At 50.9% G+C, this 21,727-nt stretch overlaps 11 protein-coding genes across 11 annotated transcripts; 2 read left to right on the forward strand and 9 right to left on the reverse strand.

Annotated features, from left to right (window-relative positions):
* Positions 1 to 523: 523 nt before the first annotated feature.
* BDZ99DRAFT_496098 (uncharacterized protein) lies at positions 524 to 2,081 on the reverse strand. Its single transcript, XM_033723426.1, has 2 exons — positions 1,432 to 2,081; positions 524 to 1,345 (listed from the first exon to the last, which is right to left on the reverse strand). Exons 1-2 carry the CDS (start codon positions 1,813 to 1,815, stop codon positions 728 to 730), a joined length of 1,002 nt encoding a protein of 333 aa, XP_033579968.1. The 5' UTR covers positions 1,816 to 2,081; the 3' UTR covers positions 524 to 727.
* Positions 2,082 to 2,440: 359 nt separating this feature from the next.
* BDZ99DRAFT_568270 (Aldo/keto reductase) lies at positions 2,441 to 3,609 on the reverse strand (the record flags this gene model as incomplete). Its single annotated transcript, XM_033727772.1, has 5 exons — positions 2,441 to 2,725; positions 2,785 to 3,087; positions 3,320 to 3,369; positions 3,420 to 3,450; positions 3,502 to 3,609. 5 exons carry the CDS (start codon positions 3,607 to 3,609, stop codon positions 2,441 to 2,443), a joined length of 777 nt encoding a protein of 258 aa, XP_033579969.1.
* BDZ99DRAFT_460323 (neuraminidase) lies at positions 3,605 to 4,970 on the forward strand. Its single transcript, XM_033719363.1, has one exon. It carries the CDS (start codon positions 3,741 to 3,743, stop codon positions 4,476 to 4,478), a length of 738 nt encoding a protein of 245 aa, XP_033579970.1. The 5' UTR covers positions 3,605 to 3,740; the 3' UTR covers positions 4,479 to 4,970.
* Positions 4,971 to 5,749: 779 nt separating this feature from the next.
* BDZ99DRAFT_568272 (uncharacterized protein) lies at positions 5,750 to 7,286 on the forward strand (the record flags this gene model as incomplete). The annotated part of the gene is made up of 2 exons (XM_033727773.1): positions 5,750 to 6,143; positions 6,199 to 7,286. 2 exons carry the CDS (start codon positions 5,750 to 5,752, stop codon positions 7,284 to 7,286), a joined length of 1,482 nt encoding a protein of 493 aa, XP_033579971.1.
* A 115-nt stretch (positions 7,287 to 7,401) lies between these two features.
* Positions 7,402 to 8,523, reverse strand: BDZ99DRAFT_486398 (dihydrodipicolinate synthase; the record flags this gene model as incomplete). Its single annotated transcript, XM_033722773.1, has 4 exons — positions 7,402 to 7,520; positions 7,550 to 7,961; positions 8,053 to 8,202; positions 8,236 to 8,523. 4 exons carry the CDS (start codon positions 8,521 to 8,523, stop codon positions 7,402 to 7,404), a joined length of 969 nt encoding a protein of 322 aa, XP_033579972.1.
* Positions 8,524 to 9,152: 629 nt separating this feature from the next.
* Positions 9,153 to 11,116, reverse strand: BDZ99DRAFT_437790 (uncharacterized protein; the record flags this gene model as incomplete). The annotated part of the gene is made up of 4 exons (XM_033717598.1): positions 9,153 to 9,563; positions 9,616 to 9,824; positions 9,877 to 10,891; positions 10,981 to 11,116. The coding sequence occupies 4 exons, from the start codon at positions 11,111 to 11,113 to the stop codon at positions 9,403 to 9,405; spliced, it is 1,518 nt and encodes a 505-aa protein (XP_033579973.1). The 3' UTR covers positions 9,153 to 9,402.
* A 560-nt stretch (positions 11,117 to 11,676) lies between these two features.
* On the reverse strand, positions 11,677 to 13,511 carry BDZ99DRAFT_411376 (MFS general substrate transporter). The gene is made up of 6 exons (XM_033716616.1): positions 13,316 to 13,511; positions 13,097 to 13,257; positions 12,927 to 13,057; positions 12,812 to 12,869; positions 12,301 to 12,765; positions 11,677 to 12,241 (listed from the first exon to the last, which is right to left on the reverse strand). Exons 1-6 carry the CDS (start codon positions 13,464 to 13,466, stop codon positions 11,825 to 11,827), a joined length of 1,383 nt encoding a protein of 460 aa, XP_033579974.1. The 5' UTR covers positions 13,467 to 13,511; the 3' UTR covers positions 11,677 to 11,824.
* A 519-nt stretch (positions 13,512 to 14,030) lies between these two features.
* BDZ99DRAFT_473741 (2-ketogluconate reductase) lies at positions 14,031 to 15,148 on the reverse strand (the record flags this gene model as incomplete). Its single annotated transcript, XM_033721854.1, has 3 exons — positions 14,031 to 14,663; positions 14,711 to 14,945; positions 15,003 to 15,148. 3 exons carry the CDS (start codon positions 15,146 to 15,148, stop codon positions 14,031 to 14,033), a joined length of 1,014 nt encoding a protein of 337 aa, XP_033579975.1.
* Positions 15,149 to 16,991: 1,843 nt separating this feature from the next.
* On the reverse strand, positions 16,992 to 17,444 carry BDZ99DRAFT_341310 (uncharacterized protein; the record flags this gene model as incomplete). Its single annotated transcript, XM_033714373.1, has 1 exon — positions 16,992 to 17,444. A coding segment is annotated over one exon (453 nt), but the record flags the coding sequence as incomplete, so codon positions are not given.
* Positions 17,445 to 18,310: 866 nt separating this feature from the next.
* BDZ99DRAFT_460327 (uncharacterized protein) lies at positions 18,311 to 19,187 on the reverse strand. The gene is made up of 2 exons (XM_033719364.1): positions 19,085 to 19,187; positions 18,311 to 19,029 (listed from the first exon to the last, which is right to left on the reverse strand). Exons 1-2 carry the CDS (start codon positions 19,165 to 19,167, stop codon positions 18,375 to 18,377), a joined length of 738 nt encoding a protein of 245 aa, XP_033579977.1. The 5' UTR covers positions 19,168 to 19,187; the 3' UTR covers positions 18,311 to 18,374.
* Positions 19,188 to 20,199: 1,012 nt separating this feature from the next.
* BDZ99DRAFT_568278 (uncharacterized protein) lies at positions 20,200 to 21,040 on the reverse strand (the record flags this gene model as incomplete). Its single annotated transcript, XM_033727774.1, has 2 exons — positions 20,952 to 21,040; positions 20,200 to 20,853 (listed from the first exon to the last, which is right to left on the reverse strand). Exons 1-2 carry the CDS (start codon positions 20,979 to 20,981, stop codon positions 20,200 to 20,202), a joined length of 684 nt encoding a protein of 227 aa, XP_033579978.1. The 5' UTR covers positions 20,982 to 21,040.
* Between the last annotated feature and the right edge of the window lie 687 nt (positions 21,041 to 21,727).

Raw genomic sequence — 21,727 nt, forward strand, 5'->3', positions numbered from 1 at the left:
GCTGCGCAGAGACATTGGTGTCGCGAAGATGCGGGCAGTGAGTCTGGGGCAAGAACCGCGTTTGGAGGTGGTCGTGATCAAGAATATCGGGCCGACTCATGAATCCGTAGGGACTGGGCGCGCGCGGTTATGATAAGGTGGGGCCGCCTTGGAGGAGTTTGGTGCTTTGATGAACGAGCGGGGACATGGATACGAGTCAGGAGTGGACGGCCGGTAGAGACGGCTGGTGACAGATAGTGCAACAGTCATATCCAACATCGGTTCATCCGATCAAGTCTGAGAGCAGGATTTGTATGTGGTATAGAGGTTACATGGCAAGATTTTGTGTCTTGAAAATGTAGCTAAATGGCGAAAATACATGTAAAGCATGTCGATGATTAAGGTCGCAATACAAGGGTAGAATATGGGAGGAACATGGTTGAGCGAAGCAGTAAGAGAATCGCATGGCCTGTGATTGGCTATTCCTATGAAATATCACGTTTCTCCACTTTTTCCAAAGAAATTTCTATAATATTGGTTCCGGATCTTACAGAGATTACCCTCAATGCTTTGTAAGATCTATGAACCTATAAGACGTTGCTCCTTGCTTTACTACCTCGTGAATGGGTCAACCATGACACGTAGATAGAGGGCATTCTGTCATCTTTTGGCGAATTGTTTCAAAGTTTTTATACAATGGCAAGAATCTTATATGCACTTTTAACCGGGGATTATGCCAGATATCGCTTTAACCATAAACCACCTTCTTAACCTCACCCGCCAATTCCTTGATAGCATTCTCTGCCTCGTCACTCCAAGCCCCCATCTGCAACCACCCATGCGTCAACCGGTCGAAATGCCTCCAAATAACCACATTACCGGCCTCCTCCAACTTCCTCGCATACTCCACCCCCACGTCCCTTAACGGATCAAACCCCGCGGTACACACTACTGACTTCGGCTGCCCCTTCAAATCCTTGATCTCCTGCATCCCGGGCGAGATATACCGATGTGCCGGTGGAATCCCGCGCGGGAGATAGTGGTCCGCGAAGGAGAAGATCCCGTTACATTCGAGGTACAGGCCTGAGTTGTTCTCTGATGCAGCGGGCGTGTCGAAAGGCAGGCGGGCTTCGGGGTAGAGGAGAATCTGGGCCGCCAAGGGGGGGAGCTTGTGGTCTTGACGGCGGAGACAGAGAGCTGCGGTCATGTTGCCGCCGGCTGAGTCTCCCCCACCGCAGATGAGGGAGGGGGAGATGCCTCGGGACTTTCCGCCTGAGGAGTCAAGCCAGGAGATTATGGCGTCGTATTCGTCGAGCTGGACTGGGTGGGCGAACTCGGGGGCAAGACGGTAGTCAACAGCGTAGATCTAGGGATCGTTAGTTCTGAATTTAGGGTTCTTGTGAAAATGAAACGAGTGATGCTGTATAAGGTGTTGGAGGCAAGAGATCATACTTGGACTGCGCTTTCTTCTGCCAACTGTCTCAATCCATTTTCGAACTCGTCCACGCTTCCTACCGTATATCCGCCTCCATGGAAATACACAAGCGCAGCGGCCTCTCCTTTCTTCCTCTTCTCCTCTCCAGACTTCGGATACAACACCCGTACGGGAATGGTACCATGCGGCCCACGAATGGCGGTAAACTCTACTTCATGGATTGGGTGGACTTTCTCCTTTGGCAGAGAATGAATGCCGAAAACTTCGGTATGGTGGCGTCGCTCATCTGTGAACGCGTTTGCGCCTCCGAGGTGAAGGGAGGGATTATGTTTGAGAAAAGAAGAGATAGATGGGGCGAGGGTGGTGCGGTTTCCCACCTTTGGGATCTTGGAGTTGGACATGTTGGGCGTTTTGGTTATTTGGTGATGAAAGGGGGAGAAGGAAAATGATATGAGATAGAGAGCAACTTGGCAAAGAGTACAAGTCTCAAACGCCTCTCAGACTCTTCTTGTACCTACACTCTACCCTTCTATTCCAAATATTCTACGCGTAATTCTCTCCTCGTCTTCTCCCACCGGAGCGGCGGGATCGTCGACGTCATAATGAGGTTTGGATGTAAGAACAGTCGATTGTCTGGCTCAAGGTTCATCCCCAGATAAGATTTGTGGGCGCAGTCGGAGTAGTTTGTATATGCGAGGACGATGATGTAGGCGGTAAGTTGAGTCTCTTGGTCCCGCATAGGTCCATGGTACTTGTATGGATGGTGTCTGATGGGCAACACACGGGAATGACGTGAAGGTCTAACTAATTCTAAGAAACTCAGTTTTATTTCACATCTTCAGAGGGAGGCATTGATGTTTAGGATCAGTTAGAATGGAAAGCCTAGTCGTGCTTTAGAAATGTGCTTAGAAGAAGCGTTAGAAGTCGTTCACGGGTAGATGTATTCTCGCGACAAAGAGCAACTTTAACCGACCGCAACGCGTAACTTTTGGCGATACAATTCCCCAGTGCCCTCTTTCCATCTCTTTACACAACACTCTCATCATCATCATGAAACACCGTGGTCCCCCAATTCGGCCTGTTGAACCTCCTTCCCTGCGTCTTTGCCAGCTGGTCCAGCTTCGCAACCTCCTCCGCGCTCAACTCGAAAACTGCTAGATTGCTCTTTATCCGGTCCTCCGTCGCACGCTTCGGGATAACACTCCACCCCCGTGCCACGCCCCACGAGAGCATCACCTGCGCTGCGCTGCGCTTCCTCTTCTCTGCGATCTCTAGTACAACCGGATGGCTGTTTAGTGGATTCTGTGGCTCCTACAATACGCGTTGAGCTTGTCCTGGGGTAGTAGCGGATGCAGCTCTGTCTGATTGACGGCTGGAACCACCTTAGCTGTCTTCAGGAGTTTCTCAAGATTCACGGTTGAGAAGTTCGCGACACCGATTGCCTTAGTCAGACCAGTACCGAGCAGCTTCTCCATATCAGTCCAGGTGTTAGTGAAGTCCCAGTCAAGGGCATGAGTAGTGCGGTCTTCTTTGCGGAAGTTCGCGGCCGTAGCTTCGTTGGGCGGGAGTGAGATGGGCCAGTGCATGAGATACAGGTCGACATAATCGAGTTGTAGGTCTGCTAGGGAGCGGCGGAGGGAAGCTTCGACTTGGGAGTGTTGCGAGGACCACAACTTTGGTGGTTATGAAGAGGTCGGAGCGCGATATTGATGTCTCTTTGAGCGTCTCTGCTAGGGATTCTCCGATCTCTTTCTCGTTCCAGTCTGGATGGGTCAGAGGATTAACGCCTTTGGCCGATCCTTTGGACTAAATGCTACTTACACAGTGGAGCGCAGTCCTATATCATGATTAACTAACGAAACTAATGGCCCTGGAAGGCATCAGGCCCGGGGGCACAGAACGCACCAGGTGTTTATAGCCAGATTTCATGGCGATCTTCACAGCTCGTCCGGCCTCTACGTCGGTATTAGTTTGAAGGTGTCTTGATAGATCATGAATTGCTAACCTCCAGGAGCGGCTTGCCAGGTCCCGAATCCCTAGCCGGATTATCAAATGCTGATATTCCAACGATTGAGTTCAATGCTCACCACCACGGGTATTTCGGCTCCAGTATTCAGCTCATTGTGGCAATCATAGTGAAGAGTTTTGACTTTTGGATTTAGGATGATAATGTGTTTATGGTAATAGGAACCCATTTAGGTTTTCTGATATTTATGCATCCCTTTCCAAGAAACGCTCTTCTACTCAGCGAGAACGCCGGACCATTCTCACGAACTCCAAAACACGGCCCTTCTATGTACGGACACATCTCGGGGTCGTCAAAATCATGGATAGTTATATGTCAGATTTCATTATGCGTCCCGGCATCGCTATCTACTCTCTAGTGGGGCTCTTCGACGACCCCAACCTGAGCGAGCAGAACCCCGTGCTCTTCCTCAACCCGGTCACGTCGGCCTTCTGGGTCTTCTACACCGCACAAGTCGCCGGCAACCAGGACAAAGCCATCATCCGCTACCGCACCTCCTCAGACCACAGCGCGACCTGGAGCGCGCCGGCCCAGCTCTTCCCCGAGGGCGTCTTCGTCCGCCAGCCCGTCACTGTGCTGCAGGACGGCACCTGGGTGCTCCCCGTGTGGTACTGCCGCACGCCGCCCGGCTTCCGCTGGAACGGCAACGACGATGTCTCCGTCGTGCGCTGGAGCAAGGACGCGGGCAAGACGTGGGGCGAGACGTACGTGCCCAACTCGGTCGGCTGCGTGCATATGAACATCAAACCCTTAGCAGATGGGAGTTACATCGCGTTCTTCCGCTCCCGCTGGCCTGATAACGTCTGCCGCTCTACTTCTGCGGATGGCATGAACTGGGCGGAGCGCGTCGTGACGGACCTACCGAATCCGAACGCTAGGACGTGTTTTGATGTCCTGCCGTCCGGGAAGCTGACGATACGTCAATGGCCAAAGCGGTCAAGTGCTATTTTCTATGAATTTTGTGTAATTAGGAGTGTCGCCAGCAAACCAGCCCAAATCCTGAGCTCATCGGTAAAGTCACGTGGATTTTTCCCCTAGTTCCAGATCTTTCAGATATAAATGCCTGTCTCGCCGTCGTGCAGTCCTATTTCTTCATTAGCAAGGAGAGAAGGAATCAAGTCTTCGAACCCATGAAGCCACTCATATCCATGATTGTGCTTTGTCAACTCTCATTCCGGAACATTTCCATGTGCTGGTGGTGGAAGGATTAACTAAAGCGGTCTGGGACCCTGATAGCGGAGAATTTGTTGGTGGGCAGGGAGTACCAGGGAGTAGTGATGATGAGCATCAGATATGCGACTGACTTAACAGGTCATCAAAAGCTGAGCAAGTGCTTATCGTGGTGTTTGTTTACTGAAGGTGTGAGGGAGCGGGATAAGGAGTTAGTAGTCATCACCTAGTGGGTTTGATGATAAAGGGGCTGAGATGCTCCCACAGTCATTCTAATTGAAATGAACGTGATCGGAGTCGCAACAGGAGACGAGATATATTCAACAGCCACGTGACATGTCAGAGTTTAGCGAACCACAATAGCATAATATTTAACCGCCCCGTCGCCAATGAGATCAAGATCATAAATCACGAATCAGTGCTCAATACATACAAAGGTAGCGTGGTGCTTAATCATTCCCTGCTGGTATCACCAAAAGTAGCTTCCTTCTTGATGCTTGCAAAAAGCTTACTTTTGGGACTTCGTCTTCTGACTTGAATTTTTCCTCCTCATTATGGCCCGTTTCAGTGCCAAGATAGCATCATAGCTCATTTTAGACTCATGCTCGACAAGTTCAAGAATTGCTGTCTCTGAGGCTTCGGCCGCACCGCGGCGACAGTGACATCACACAGCACCAACCGCAGTCCGTCAGCCTCGCCAACTACGCCGCGATCCCCACAGCCTAGGATCGACAGCCATGCGCTGATCGAGTACGGGTGATCTCTTCTCAATCTAGGATCCCGATGGATCGGCCCCCGAATCGATCCTGCAGTTCACAAACTTATACTATTTCCAGCACGCCGGCTCTACTTTAGAGAGAGACCGGTCCGCAGCTGTTGAAACACTCGAGCAGGCACGGAAATTGATCAACGAATGACCCCAGGAATGTGTGCAGATCTGGAGAATAGGATGCCGGGTTACGTAGGTATCCTTGCGCTGCAGTGAGCAAGGCTATGAGGCAGGTGGCCTTGATAACTGAGCTATGTAATACTTATAAGTCTGACTGTCACTCCTCTCTCTTATACATTTCCGAAATTCAATTATTTCTAGACTTCTATACATCCTTTTATCATATGCATGCAGTCAATAGCGAGTAACCATGACTTCTCATTACCAATACCCGCCAGCTCAGCAGCAGGGCTATGCAGGTTCCCATTATCAACTACAGCAACCATGGGGACCAAATAGCTATACACCAGGCCAAGGATATCAACAGTCACAGCAAGGTTATCCACCGCAAAGTTATCCCCCGGCCCAGTATCCAGCCGGCTCGCCAATGCCTGGTCAACAAGCACCGCACCCGTATATGCAACAGCCATATGCCCAGGTACCACCCGCGCAGCCTCAGTATTATCCAACACAGTCACAGGGCCAACTTGCGCCGCAACAATCAGTACCAGCATCAGGGCACCATTCAAGGCCTACGACGCCTCAGAACCTCTCCTTCGTTGACCCCAAAGAGCTTGTCAATTATCTTGAAGAACATCGCCAACGTGAGTCCCACATTTCTCCCGTATCTTTGGGTATCTACTGACACTTAAACCACAGCCCCAATCCCGCAAACCTGGCATCTTCCCCCTGTAACGTCCTCGCTGTATGGCACTTTCCACCCCAACGCCGACAGCGACTGGGCCGACCCGCTCGCGGCGCAAGAGTGGTCCTCCCTCCGCCCGGTAGTCCAATATAAATCACCCAAACACGCGCCCCTTTTCTACATCAAGGCTGAACAAAAGGGTGGCCACATTCGTGACAAGAAGTACTCCTGGACCATGTCATCGCCCTCTTCCAACGCAAAGAACCTATGGAACTACACCCTCACCCGCAACCGCAAGACCGACGCCGTCCTCAGCGAAACGCTCACGAACCCCCACGGCATCCAGATCCACCCGAAATTCAGAGCCACTGGAGAATACGCCTCGCTCACTTTCAAGAGTCTGGATGGCAAAAGCTACGAATGGCGCTCTTCGGCCCGCGTGAGCAGCTTGAATGGTGCAAGATGGGACACCGTCCGCCACGCCCTCTTTTACAACAACGCCATCGTCGCCGATCATACCTTCTGGGACGGCTTCGTGGACGAGCAGGAGATCCACAAAACGGCGTCGTGCGACGGGTGTAAGATGAAACCCATGGTTGGCATCCGCTGGAAATGCAAAACGTGTCCCGACCACGACGTCTGCAACCCTTGTCGACAGACCGGTCAGTCCGTGAAACCGACCTGCGCGTGGCGGATCAAGGGCGCGTGTCCTGATGAGGCGCTCAACGTACGTATGCAGGGTCTGGATATTGGCATGGCGGTTGCGACGCTTCAGGTCTTGCGGGATTGGGAGCGGCATTTGCTGCGAGAAGAGAAGGCGAAGAATCCGATTGAGGTGGCGCATGCAGAGACGCTAGCGAGGGAGCAACCGCTGGGGATGATTGCGTATATAAGAGCGAAGGATCTCAAAAATGGCAGTAGTGCTAATGCGGAGTTGAACGCCTCGTTGCATCATATCAAACAAGGTATTGAGCTTGGAGGACAGCTGCAGAATATGTCCGCCGGAGATGGGGGTGGGATTGGCGGGGATGGCGGCGGAGGAGGAGGAGGAGGAGGAGGGGGAGGGGGAGGCGATGGCGGTGGAGGAGGTGGGGGGTGCTAAGCCACCAAACGTCCTGTAAATACCACAATCTCATACAAATGCCTTTTAAGATTCTAGCTCATTATGTATATCTATTCCCAAAAACGCCAGAAATGCTATCTATCCAGCTCCTACTCTACTTACTCCCATTAATCCCATTCGCCCCCTTCCCCTTAAACGCCCTATCCGGAATCTTCGCCTCCTCCGCCTCCAACACCCCCATCACCTCCACGGTCCAGGCCTGCATCTTTTCCCCTGCTGGCACATACGGCTTCCGCGGATACCACGTCCGCTCGTCCTCAAGCCCGATCTTCTTCCCCACAAAATGCCCCGCCCCGACTTCGTCAGTGCGAGACTCTTCTTGCACGCCCACTCTGCGCTCGCTACGATCTCCTGCAACCGCTTCGCTTCCTCGAGCTCGCCCGCCACGTACAGGTCGTACACGCGGGCAGTGGATTTCGGCCATACGTTGCCCATCCCCGTTACGCAACCCACGCCGCCGGCTGCGAGGGTGGGGTACAGGAAGTCGGAGGACCCGCCGAAGACGGCAAATTGGGCGGCCGTGAACTGTGAGGTTAGGCGGATGGCTTTGCCGACATTGCCGCAGGTGAGCTTGGTGCCGATGATGTTGGGGTGAGTAGCGAGAGCGGCGAGGTCGTCGGAATTGAGGTCGACGCCGGAGGTTGCGCCGGGGAACTGGAGTATGTATAAGTACTCGTACGGATGCATGGAAAGGGGGTAGGGTAAGGGATCGAGGTATACGTCGGGGATAGGGGTTTCCAAGTACGCACATTATAGCACACGATGGGTATGGGGCTTCGTCCGCAACATCACGGTAGAACCCCCGTAGTACGTCTTCCGTGACGGCTTTTGGCCAGAAGCTAGATGGTAGTAGCAACCCGAAGCTCGCCCCCGCCTCCGCGGCGTCTTTCGTGAGCTAGATGCTTTCGTTCTTGCTCTGTCCGCTCACACCGGCGACGATAGGGTAGTCGGGCACGCCGAGGTCGGCGACGGCGTTGCGGATGTCCTTGAGCACTGCGATTTTCTCTTCGCGGGAGAGGAGCGCGGTTTCGCCGTTTGTGCCTTGGTAGACTAGTCCGTGCATGCCGCCGAGGACCAGGTGCTGTGCGTGCTTGTACATGGCTTCATGGTCGATTTCTTGGGTGGGGGTTGCTTTGTAGAGCGAGAGGACGGGGGTGTAGACGCCTGGGGGGAGGGGGTGGGGGTGGGATTTGTTGGGGACGGTTGATTTTTGCATTTTGGTGGTTGGAGGTTGATGTGTGAAGATTTGGAGGGTTTGATTGAATTGAATGGATTGAAAAACACAGAATGCACGTCTTTTGTAGGAAGTAGTGATGAGAGATGAGGAAATGTGGTTCAGTGAAGTCGCGTCGCGTGAAATTGAAATACGCCCCTCACCCTGCGGTCTTCACGGCGTATATACCAACGCCTACCCCTCCGCACGGCATTTTCCACTCACGCTGCTTACCTTGACGGCCGAAGTCCGCGTTCGCGTGTCCAAAGGGAAGAAATACGCCTCGTGGATGTGAGGCGGAGGAGAATGTGAAGGAGGGGTTGTCGGGGAGAACTGCGGCGCTTGTTGACTCGGCCTCTACACCGTGCTGTGGGGTTTGTGGAGGTGAAGGTGGAGCTTGTTGGGACATCATGTAGTGGTGTTTGTGGAGTAGATGGTCCGAGTTCAAGAGACTGTTCTATCGAGGGGTTCAGGTGAGAGAGGAATGCAGTTAGCATGAAGGCAACCTATGATTGTGCTAACTACCACTTAAACTTACAGGGCCCTCCGAATAGACCATGAGTAGTACTCATAAACGGGCCACAAACTCTTGCACTGGTCCACTCCGATCGACGCCACGTGAAATTCACGTGAGGAGCCTATGGGTGTGTCGTGAATTTCTTCGTACATATGCCCTAGTCTTTCTTGAGCATGCTTGATATTCCAAGTATGGATGGATGAGAAAATGGGTTGGGAACGTGTGGTCAAAACGCTACTCCTTTCTGAAATGAGCCCCTTTCCGAAATCGTTGTCTTTCCTCAACACCAATTACTCCTTCAATCTTCATTTGTAGCCAAGGATTACTCTACACCATCATCTATGGTATCGTTCTATCTATTTCCTTCATATCTTTGCCTTCGGCTTCCATTTCACCCAAGGGTGCCGATCGACCTCGTTAGTGACCAAATGGTCGATATCCTGCGTGTTAAGTAGTCCGGGGTGAAGCTGATCAATGTCTGTTATTCCACAAAGTCGCATCGAAGTTTCCAATTCATCTTTCAGTACTGTTGAAGGTGTTAGCATGATAATTAGCCCATTTTGAGTGGCAGACTTTACTCTGCGTAAGGTGCTCCACTCCATCAGAACCAAATGCCAGTGAGTAGAGATACGGCCGCCCGAGCCCTACTGCCATTACTCCCAGAGCAAGTGCTTTCAAGATGTCTGAGCCTCTTTCGAATCCTCCATCAACGTAGATTTCGAGCTGATTGAAGACTTCCGGGCACACTCGGTGCAGCTCGAGGAGGACCAGTATGGTAGGTTGTGCGCTTTGCAAATCGTCAGCATCTCCATGCTTCCTTTCGAAGACATTAAACTCACCCGTCCAAAGACCTTCCGCCATGGTTGCTTAACATCACACCCGCGGCCCCATACTCAACTGCCAGCATCGTATCTGCCGCGCTCTGCACCCCTTTAAGCACAACAGGCAATCCAGATACCTCCTTTATCCACTGAATATCCTTCCATATCAAACTCTTCTCCACATACCCCGCCATCAGCCTCCCCATACCACCACCCTTCCTATCATTACTCGCAACCGCTCCACTGATTGCACTAGCCACAGCCTCAGCCGCCACCCTCTCGTCTGCCTCCCTCTTTCCCGGTACTGGCGCATCAACAGTCACAAACACCCCCTTGATTCCTAACGACGCTGCCTTCTTTAATAACTCAGCGGTCTTAGGCCTATCCCAATTGACATAAAGCTGCAAGAAGAACGTCTGCCCATCCACACCTGCATTCACAATGCTACCAAGCGGATACGACGCATTACTTGATATACACTGCACAATCCCCTCCGCAGCGGCACCTCTCGCTAAAGCCAGCTCGCCATCTTTATGCGCAAGTCGCGCCATCGCAGCTGGTGAGATGAAGAACGGAGCGGCGCTGTCCTGGCCCAAAATCTTCCGCTTGATCGAGACCTCCTTCACGTCCCGTAGAATACGGGGCCTGATCATCACCCGCCGCAGCACTGACTTGTTCGCATGATGCGTAACCAAGTCCGTGGCAGCGGAGGAGTAAAATGCCCACGCTTTCGGGGTGAAGTGGCGTTGTGCAACTTCTTCGAAGTCGTGGGCAGCGATGAGGGAGTAGAGCGCTGGGAGTTCGGTTGGTTGCCGGACGGTGACGGTGACTTGAGTTTGAGGCGCTGTCGGTGGCGCTTCTTGTGCTTTTGTAGCTTCTTGAACGGCCGAGGGGGGTGCGACGTCAGCGCTGGGAGCGCTGGGGGTGAGGTTGCCGATAAATTTGTCGGAGGAGAGGTTCTCTTCTAACATGCCTGGCACATGTATCTCTTCGTAGGCGGTGGTTGCGTCGGCGCCGGCGTATTTGAGGATTACTGTATAATAATTTTAACCCATCATCCCATCATGCTCTAAGAGATGTTGAAAAGGGTTTGGATTTGGAGGAAGAAGGTACGGTACCTACCAGCTTTACCACCTGGATGAAGATCAAGGAACTTCGTAATATTCCACACTTTCGAGCTCACAGCTATCCAACAGTCCGTCTCGGTATTATGGCTACTGACATCGGCTAGCGACAGTTCTCTAACTTCCCCCATTGTGATGAATGCGTCTAAACAACTAATAGGAATGAAATTGAATTATGAATGAGAGGAAAGCAATGATTGAAGAGATGTCAACATCTGCAAAGACCGAACTTATTAGCCAGCATCAAGTTCCAGATCTTTGGTCTACAGGGTTTACACCCCACCAAGCGGTCCTCCGGCTATGGCTCGGGTTTCTCGCCGGTGTATCTCCTAGCGCATGGGTCCTGAATCTACGGCTTTTCGGCGCTTTGATAGGCCGAGCAGGGCTGTGATTAACGAGGAGGTAGTGATATTGAGAAAAAGAACAGTCTAAGCAGTAAGGCACGTGAGGAGTACATCGAAGATATTGTCCCTTACAGTACCGAACCAAAAGTCTGTGCACATTCATCTACAATTTCTTGGGGTGTCCCAATAGATTTCCAGATTTCTAGACATGACGTAGAGTGCCGCCGTGGGAATTGAGTCATATAGATCGAGTGATGAAGAGTGGAGGCAACTTAGTGATCATTAACGAGCCCTAATTGAGGGTAGGTATAGTAATATAATCCAGAAAGTCGAAGCATTGAGAGTTTGAGATAGAAATTGAAGGTTGATTAGATTTGATTTTCGCGAAGATTTGTATGCACATTCTATAAGGTATTTCGGCTTTTACGTATCTCATTTAACATTCACGGGACATGCTCGACTTTCAATTCTCTCGTATCTCGCCGCGTGACACCCGTTTTAATGGACGTACCTGAAAGATACAGTCGCCTCACCACCATGACCAGCCTTGCTGCCCTTGATGGTCTTCGCAACCTCTCCTCCAGCCTTCACCATCTCGAACCTCTTGTTCTCCCGCATCAGATGCCAGTTGATGCCCAAAGCCATCATGACACAGATGAGGCACGCGGCGCTCATCATGGCGCCGCCGCCGTAGTAACGCGGCTTCTGCGTATCCGGGAACGCGTACGGTGTGTAGAAATGAGCAACACCAGCTGCCATCAAGTTAACGATGGCAAAGACAGCGGCACGCTTGGACGCTAGGCGTGGGAGAGACGATGATAACCAAGACACGCAGAGATTGTATGGGGCGTAGGTGCCGGAAGTCATGAGGAACATGGAGAAGTATCGGCCACCGAGTGTGGGGACGATCATAGCCTTGTACATATTAGCGTCTTGTTCTAATGGTAACAAGTTAGACGGATGGAAAAACTTACCAAGAGATTTCCGAGAAGGCCGAATATCATGGGAATGGCAATGTGGTAACCTCGCTCGCCGTTATGTGCCGCGTGGAACGACACGCAGAGCCAAATGATGAATGCAAAGATATATGGTGGCGCGGTAAGAAGGAGCGTAATAGTCCTATTGTAGCCTAAAGTCCCGACAATGGAAGGGAAGAAGTTGTTGAAGCTCTGAGCCGTGATGAGTGCCATTTGCAGAACCACGAACATGTAAAGTTTGGGGTCTTTGAGTGCTTGGCCTAGGCCCCACCAGATGGACTCGGTGTCTTCGTCTTTGATACCGGCGTTCTCCTTGCGAATGCGCCATTCAGCGTAGATGTGGTGTTCTTTGTCCATGCCCGTCCATGAGCGAATGTGCTGGCCTGGATAATCTAGAAGGACAGGCATGACAAGAAGGGCAATAGCAATGGTCATTGATCCCTTAATGATGAAAAGCCATTCCTGATCACTATTCGCATGCGTCCAAAGACATTAAAGTCCGACTTACCCATGCTGGTCGACCTGCTTTGTTCTCCATTTGGGAGATGATGCCAGCTGCAATGAGACTATCCGGATTGATAAGCACATGATTATCGATTGGTTCTTTGGTTTGGATGACGTACCCGCTGAATGCAGTTGCTAATATGTTGGACCCGTACAAGATGGCTATTCTAGGAGGCAGCTCGGAGCGTTTGTACCAACAGCTTATGAGGTAGAAAACACCAGGTAGAGAAAACACCAGGTAGAAATGGTGCTAGATAAATGTCAACCGTTGACTAATAAGACAGGTGACTAGACCGAGGATGAAACGGGCTGCAAAGAGGCCGCCGTATGACTTTGTGAAGGCCTGACACATGGATACTACACCCCATGCAGATGTAATGCAACAGATGTAAGCGGATGGGCGAGAAATTTTGGTGGTGAGCATGTTCGAGGGTATTTGGGTGATGACATCTAAACCTCGTCAGTATTCTTCTAATATATATAGTTGAATATGGTGCGAATGACTTACATCCGACGTAAAATATCATTAGACAGGTGTTGTACTGATCATTACTGATGCCTAATGTAGTGGTAAAACCAGATATTTTCGCATTTGCGATGTTGTTACGATCGAGGATATTGAGAGGGAAAAGCAACGCAACGACCGGCATCAAGGTCATGTCCAGTTTTCGAGTCAAACTCTTTTCCAATTTCTTGAGTTCATCTGGAAGAGGTAGGTGCTCTGCCGAGTTGATGACCTTCTCGACGGTCTCAACGTCCGCCTTTGCTGTGATGACGTCTTCCATATTTGCGATGAAAATCCTCTTTTGAAAGACAACGAAGTTCCGGAACGTTTGATGTTGTAACACCGACAGACGAGGCTTTAAGCAACCAGGATACCAAGGACCCGGTAGCGCGAATCCATGCGTAGACTTGGATCATGCTAACCGCTCACTTGGGCACGATTCCCCAGGTCGGCGAGAAGTGCGTGGGGAATGAATGCGGGGAGTGGGGATGTATAAAACTAGGAACATGCCTAGCGTAGCCTCCTTGGACCACCTTGATACTAAAGCCTCGACGGTGGGGTATAAGACGAAACAATAGAAATGAATTTGATTGGAACGGGCCTTCTAATGATGTTTCCAGGCTACGGGTATGAGTCCGTACACTAGGGTTTTATATGACGATGCCATGACTTGCTAGGAAACTCGGATGTTCGGGAAAAGATATCAATTGTGTTATATTTACGCTGCCGCATTGTACGCCTTCGCGTTTACTGGCGTTAAAGGCGTCCCTATACATTCGTCATCCGGGCCGAGAACAGCAATGATGTTTTTCATAGCCGCTACTTCAAAGTTGATTCGCGTATCCAACGCCCCGCCTGCAATATGTGTAGTCAAAGTACATTGCTCCATCGCAGCCAGCTTCTTCGATACTTGAGGCTCGTGGTAATGAACATCGAGCGCTACAGCGCTTATGTGACCGCATACCAAAGCTGCCACTAGCGCATTTTCGTTGACGACAAGTCCTCGAGCGGTATTGACTATCCGGGAACCCGGTTTCATCAATGCTATCGCCTTCGCGTCGATGAGATTTTGTGTATGCTTGTTTAACGGACGGTGAAGCGATATGCAGTCGGCAATCTTCAGCAAGTCATCCAAAGACGCATGGAACGTTGCTCCAAGAGTCTTCTCCTCCTCTTCACTTGCCCGCACAGCATCGTAATAATGTATGTCCATCCCTAAAGCTGTCTTCGCCTTGTATGCCAGCTTCTTGCTGATGTTCCCCAGCCCAATTATCCCCAGTATGTGTCCCCCGGGGATTTCGCGAGATCGTAGCGATAAGCGTATGTGTTGCAGTGAATATCTCTGGGTCGGCTGTGCGAGTAGCGAGTTGCGATCGAGCAAAGTTCCGATAGAATCACATAGAGTGCGGTATCCGACACGGCCTCATCTGAGGCTCCAGCGCCATTGGAATACCAGATCTTCCGGGTAGCTAGGCCAGCTAGGGCATCTACATTAGCCCAGTTGAATCTAGCTCCGGCACTTGCAAATATTCGTACAGACGCTGGGAAAATTGGGATGAGTTCGTCGTCCCATTGTCCTATCTCTCCCCCGGTCTGGAAATGTGGTCGGTAGATGGCTGAGAAGTCTCCATATCTAAATGACGTTAGCCTTCGTTTAGTTGTAGGGTTGCTTTTGAATTGTGCAACATACTTCTTAGACTTCAATGCTTCCATGAAGGAAGCTCGGTCTGGCTCCTCGTCTTGCACCACATTGAATCTTGAGAGGAATTCATTCTCGTAGAACTCGTGGTTATATTTGATGGGCTCTCCGATGTGGAGGACTGCTGGTTTCGGCATTGTGATAGTATCTGGACTTTTCCATAACCGTATAGGCTTTGCCTACGATGCATTAAATGGGTAGTGTTGAATGAAAGGCACGCGGAGAGAACGCCGAGGACTGCGGGACGGCATCGCGGTCATAATTCTCAGGTGAAGCCGAGCAAAGCGCGCTGCCGGAGCGTCGTCCATTAGTATTGTGGAGTTAGGCCAGACTTTGGGGACGTTAGAATGAAGCTTGACGGTTGGAAGCTAGAGCCGCGTTCTGCTAAGATCGAAGACATCACGTGATGACGATATGCGAAGCTTTTCAATTGCTTTAGAGAGAAAATGATCTATGACGGAGTGATCTTGAAAAGACTAGAGAGTGCGTAGTTAGTCAAAATTCTGCTTCTTTTTAAATCAAAATAGCTTTGGGTTGGTCCGTTGAGGCACCTCAAACGCTGTCAACTACCTGTTCAAACCCTCTATTGTCACCCTTCCGATTCACGGCCCCAAGTCGTTAACATCGTGTTGAGATCATGCTTAACGTCACGGGGTACCTCCAACGCCGTCATTACACGTGCAAAACTTCAACGAACACGTCTCGAAATGGACAGCGAAGCATTTTCAGTAGCTGGAAAGCATTCCCACTACAACCCCAATCAATCTGCGGCCTCGAAGCCTTGACATCAAGTTCGAACCGCGTTCCATCTCACGAGGCACCTCAAACGCTGTTAACTGCTTGTTGAAAACCTCCAGTTACACCTCTTCCAATTCAAACTCTCAGATCCTTTACGTCACATGCGGAGCTTTTCAGATCTCACGAGACGTCACAAATGCCGCCATCACATATGCATATCACCAGTTCACACACCTCAATATTAAGTGCAGAGCCAATCTTATTCAGCTACTTAGCTAATTCTCACTCTACAGCAAAACATACCCACCGCAGAGCTCACCCCATTACCACTCCGCCTACCGCGCCGAAGCGCCTCAACTAGCTAACCTACCCCACAAACAGCACACGACAGGACCAATTCACACCGGTTAGAAGAAGCATCACCAGGCCTCGGCGCATTGAATCGTCGGATGCGCGACGCGCCGGGGCCAGGCGGTGTACCCCTAGGTCCCGATGAGGGAACTCATAGCATAACGCTCCTACAGTACGTACAGATCGCATGAGTTGTGCATTAGTTCGAGTTCTCTTCATTCGTCCCGATCACCCAATCATTATCGTGTAGTACGGACCACCTCAGCCAGCGAAGAAGTGTGCCGAAGAAGATGAATCATGAGGCTGAGTGAGGTCAAGCCGCCAAGTGGTAGAACGCGCGAAGCGACAATTAGGTAAGCGCTCAAGGGCGGTGAATTGAAAACAGCAGTATGTACTCCTTTTCGCCCCCCCCCCCCCCCCCCTAGGTAGCCTAGCAACTTCCACGATTATCTGCCTTCATTTTATCCAGAATCTTGGCAGCTCCTTGCAGCATCACAAGCGACGGTAAAAGCATGTACACAGGCGTTCGAGGAAGGACCGTCCACGCATTGGCAGACAATTAAGCACAGATCTACGATGAGCTACTGTACCCTAATATACGCAAGGAGCTGTACCATGCTAGGTTGAAGTATCCATAGCTTCCAAGGCCGACCTACTTGCGGGTGACCTCCTCAATGCTCCTCCAGGCCCAGAGTGATCGTGGAATTGGCATGTGTCCAGCTTCGCCCAGTTCGTTCGCAGATCATCCACATCCGGCCATGCCCCGCTCTCATTCCTGCTCGCAAGATCCTGCAGTATCTCGATGACGAAGTCCATTGGGTACTTGCGAATCTCTTTCTGGAAAGATTCGAGGAGAGAGCGGAGACTATTGCTTCCTAGGACGACATCCTGAACGGCGAAGCGGCGTAACTGAGAAGTCTCCACGGTATTGTTGTAGATGTACTGCACATTGTTTCCCTCGATTGACATCCAGGAGCAAGAAATCGATTCATGAAGCGCGTCGATAGCGTCGTTTTTGAGTGCAAGAACGCCTCGCATATCAGCGAAAACGAAGATCTTGCAGAGAAGTTCTTCCCAAGCTGTTACTGCCATTTTTTCCGCTTCACCTGAATTGTCATTGTGTGATGGAGCCGGGGTGTCACGGAGACGTCGGTTGTATATCCAGGAATAGAACGCCTTGAAGACTTCGACATCCTCCTCTCCCAGCGCCACCACTCCAGTCTCACTCTCTTTGAAGCTCCCATTCAATGCTGCAGCGAAGTGAGAAGAGTGGTAAGTCAGGACGCCTCTGTAAATCCGGAAGACTTCTTTGCCCTCCCCGACGACTACTGAGACCAAGTCATCATATGCTGATCTGATACACTGTTAGCATGACGTACGCGCTTTATGGACCCTGTGCTGAGGTACTCTCGAAGTGCTTACATCGGGGGAAGCGCAGTCGCACGCGGGCAGGGTTTAAGGTCCGGCATCATGAACTTCTTCTGCTCCGCAATCGTTGTCGTGGGAGGCACCACAGGTGCGGCCATGGTGATAACGTGGGCCGCCCCAGCTGGCGAAGGAGTGTGTTGACTGATAAAGGTTGAGATTGGGGGCGTGGCTTTGTAGCAAACGCGACGCGAGGATTAGATAAGCATCTGAGTGAAGTGAATTAAACTGACGTCATAAGCCGGTGCTCATGGTGTATATCTTTCTGCCGGCTTCTGAGGTGGTCTAGCAAATCTTGCGGATGCTCACTATCATCAACTTTCACCTTTGCTAAAGTGTTGAAGTACCTCGAAGCACCACAAGCAGCGGTAAAAGCATATACACAGGTCTTCCACGAGGGACTGTACATTCGCCGTAGTTCCACGAAGCGAATAGCCAAACTTTCGAGAGGAGAGTCTCACAACTCCAGGCTCTTGAACATATATAGAAGTACGCGACATAGATGGATAAGTCAGTTCGAGTTCTCTCCTTTCGTCCCGGCCATCACTCGGGTTGCAGCAACCTAGGATCAGCAACTCATACGGTTCACCTGCGTGCACACCACCCCCCTAGGTATCCCTTACTCTCCCTTCCTCTTCCTTACGGAGTTGTGGTGCTTCCTTGCTGTCAAGGGAAGGGAGTGCTTTTCCTTGCTGTCAAGGGAAGGGAGTGCTTTTCCTTGCTGTCAAGGGAGCGCCTTCCTTGCTGCCAAGGGAACGACCAAGGGAGCGCCCTAAGGGGTAGTTCATCTCGTTCCTCTATATAGTCCGCCTTTACGGCATCTACAATACAACAGAGTTCACATCAATTTCAACCTGAGTCCATCCTCAGCTTCCCTCCAGGACCAGAATGATCATGATACCGGCACCTATTGATAATCGCAAAGGCATCCCGCCCAATCACAAGCCATTTTCCACCCTGGTCATTCAGCGCCCTGATAACGTCCATAAGGAACTCATGCGTAAAATTGGTGCCATCTTTATCAATCGAGAGGAAGGTCTCGCAAGAAGCAATCAAGACTGCCACATTCACAATGAACTTCCTCAAGAGGGACCCTTCCATCGTGTTCTCATAGATGAAGCGTACTTGAGTTTTGGGGAATTTCCACTCCATACATATCGACGAGTGCAGCAGGTCGATTGCTGCGTTTTTAAGGGTGGGAATGCCTCTCATATCTCCGAAGACGAAGATCTTGCAGAGGAGGTCATATAGGAATGTAATATCCATAAATTGTCCGGAGGTCGGCGAATCGAATAAGTGCCCTTTGTAGAGCCAGCAGTAGACAGCATCGAAAACCGCCACTTCGTCTGTAAAGAGTTCGACGATTTCGGTGTCGCTTTCTTTGAAACCTCCGCTGAGGGCTCCGACGAAGTAGGACGAGTGGTAGAGTAGGAGGCCTTTGTGTATCTGGTAGACCTTCTTTTCTTCGCCAACGATGACAGAGATGACGTTGCCCCAGGTGGTACTGAAACCAAGTCAGCCAATTATCATGCTAGCGTGATGCTCAGCTCTATACTCACATCGGTGCTGAAAGGATTGGATGGTCGCAATTCTTCAATTGGGGCATTACAAATGCTGGCTTCTCTGAAGGAGGCGTCGCCATCGGGCTGGACAATAACTCAGTCTCATTAGCAGAGGTGAGGGTGAGGATGAGATGAAGAGGGAATGGAGAGGCTGATCGACGCTAAGAGGCTTGGAGCTAACATGCAGGGGAGAGAAGTGTCGCATACTCAGCCTATCACTTTCAGTTTCTGTCGCTTATGGTCTAAGGCAGCGGCTATGTGCAGCATCTGAAACCCAGGACGACAGTAATAGGGGAGGGTTGTACACAGCTGTCGAGGACGTTGAGACCAAGCTCTGAAGATTGGAAAGCCTCTTTGAAGGTTAGACCATCCAACACCAATGCCGAAAAGTTGCGTGACAAGCTATTGTCTTCAACGCTGGGATCCACAATAAGCTGAATGAGCTGGAACAGATGTAAAGACGAGCGCGCCTAACTGAATCATAATCACTACGTCCTGAGAGACCAACCATTCTCTAATTGTCTCTATAGAGATGAAGTGGAGAAGTGCTTCGTTCAAGTTTGGGCCGCCTCATGGAATGCCCACTGGCGAATCCCCGAGACGCAAAAGCGACTAACCACTCCCGAGGACAATGCAGCGCTATGACATAAGTCTTTGCACTCTCACTTGAACTCACTTCCCAAGTGCTTAAAGTGTGCGGATCTATTCCGAGCGGCGGTAACCTAGGTCGACTAGACGCCTTCAAATCCGCTCCGATTTGCGTTGCCTAGCATAGAGTTACACATTTCCATCAATATCATGTGCGGGAGTACCTTCGATAAGGGCAAGCAAGAGGACCTGTAATACTGCTCAGGTGCTGCAGGACCGGCAAGGAGCTGGAATGGTCGAGAAAGATGTTAAATATGGGACGTGCCCAGCGGACCGTATCACTACAACAGAAAAGGCGCATTGTACGCCATTGTGCAATAAGAGGAGTTAAATGGAAAAGCATTTTGTTTCGGTCTAGACAGCCATGCATACACAACCTAAACCTTGAGAGTCCCTACACCCGGAACCCAAGGACTATTCGCACAGAAAGAGGTAGCTTGCAGTGCTGAATGTATGTCCCACTTTCAAGCAGACGCCTGAGATCCCCTCAGCTTCCCACCAGGGCCAGAGTGATCATGGTACTTGCTACATCTGTCGAGGTTGACCATTCCCGTATTCCCTGTTTCCTTGAATTTGCCGTCTTGTGTCTCAAGCTTGAACATAAGGTCTAGCAAGAAACCGGCTGGCAAGAGATCCCTCTTCGTGTTAAAGCAAGTGAGATCGCTGCAACTGAGGAAAAAGTCCGCAGCCATCTCTACGATCATCTTGCGTATGAGAGATTCATCCGAGGTGTTTTCGTAGATGTAATGAAGAACTATGGTTGGGAACTCCATTACACACGTGAATCGGTGTAGTAGATCGATAGCCTCATTCTTGAGAGCCGGAATCCCTCTCATTTCTCCGAAAACAAAGACCTTGCAGATAACTTCTCCGGTAAGCGGTATTTCAGGCGTCAACGGCCCGGGCGCGCTAGATGCCTTCGCAAGAGGGGAAGAAGGCGGATCATGTAGCCGACCAGTGTACAACCAGCAGTAGACTGCTTGAAAGACTGCAACTTCGTCGTCAGGCAGCTCAACGATCCCAGTCTCGCCCTCTTTAAAGCCTCCATTGAGGGCCGCAGCAAAGAATGCGGAGTGGTAGGTGAGCAGGCCTTTGTGGATCCGAATGTCCTTTTTCTCCTAGCCGACGATGACAGAGATGAGGCAGCCATAACAGCCGCTATTTCAGTATGTCAATTAAGTACCGAGTATGGGGCTACTCTTGGGCGCGTTCTTACATCGGTGCGGACGGTGTGTGGAATACGCATGGCTGAAGACGCGGCATCACAACTTTTGGAGTCGATAGTGCAGACTCTGCGCGCGGAACGGCCGCCAATACTTGCGGTGTTGTTGAGAATTGCAGGCTGCTGAACGGATTATGCGGTTTGGGCGGCCCGAAAAGATTGGAGCCTGGAGTCGCCATCCTCGCAGCGGGAGGCCGAGCCCCCCTCCACTGTGTAGAAAACTTGGCTTTAGGCGATGAGGATCATGAGGAGGGTGAGGTGTTCGAGCGAGGTTGCGGTTTGACGTTGGTAAACGCGTTTTGTTCGCGCTTTTTTAGTTTACTAATGACTAACCTCAGATTAACGACAGATCGCGGTGGCAAGATACAGGACACAAGTCTGGGCACATCGTTGTTTGATCTCTTCCAGAAGTATGATAATGTGCTGAAGCACCACAAACAGCGGCCAAGGAGGCCGACGGGAAGCGCCTGAAACTTGCCCGATTCAAGCTCTCCAGGCCTTCGATATTACCGGAAGTTTGATAATCTATTGAAGCACCTCAAACGGTGGTAAGTGAGTGTGCCCAGACCTCTGGCAGGGGCTTCGTATACCCTCCAGAACCGCTTCGGTACGCTCCGGTTCGCCCTGCCTAGAATGTAACTTTCATCTGAATTTCTGACGACGCGTCGGAGTACCTCGGACAGTGGCAACAGTGCACCAAGTTTTCTCACCGCACGTCTACAACGACTCACATTAGCCACTAACTTACTTTGATTATTGTAATATTGGGA

This window comes from Mytilinidion resinicola, assembly GCF_010093595.1.
Source record: "Mytilinidion resinicola strain CBS 304.34 unplaced genomic scaffold BDZ99scaffold_5, whole genome shotgun sequence".
NCBI lineage: Eukaryota > Fungi > Ascomycota > Dothideomycetes > Mytilinidiales > Mytilinidiaceae > Mytilinidion > Mytilinidion resinicola.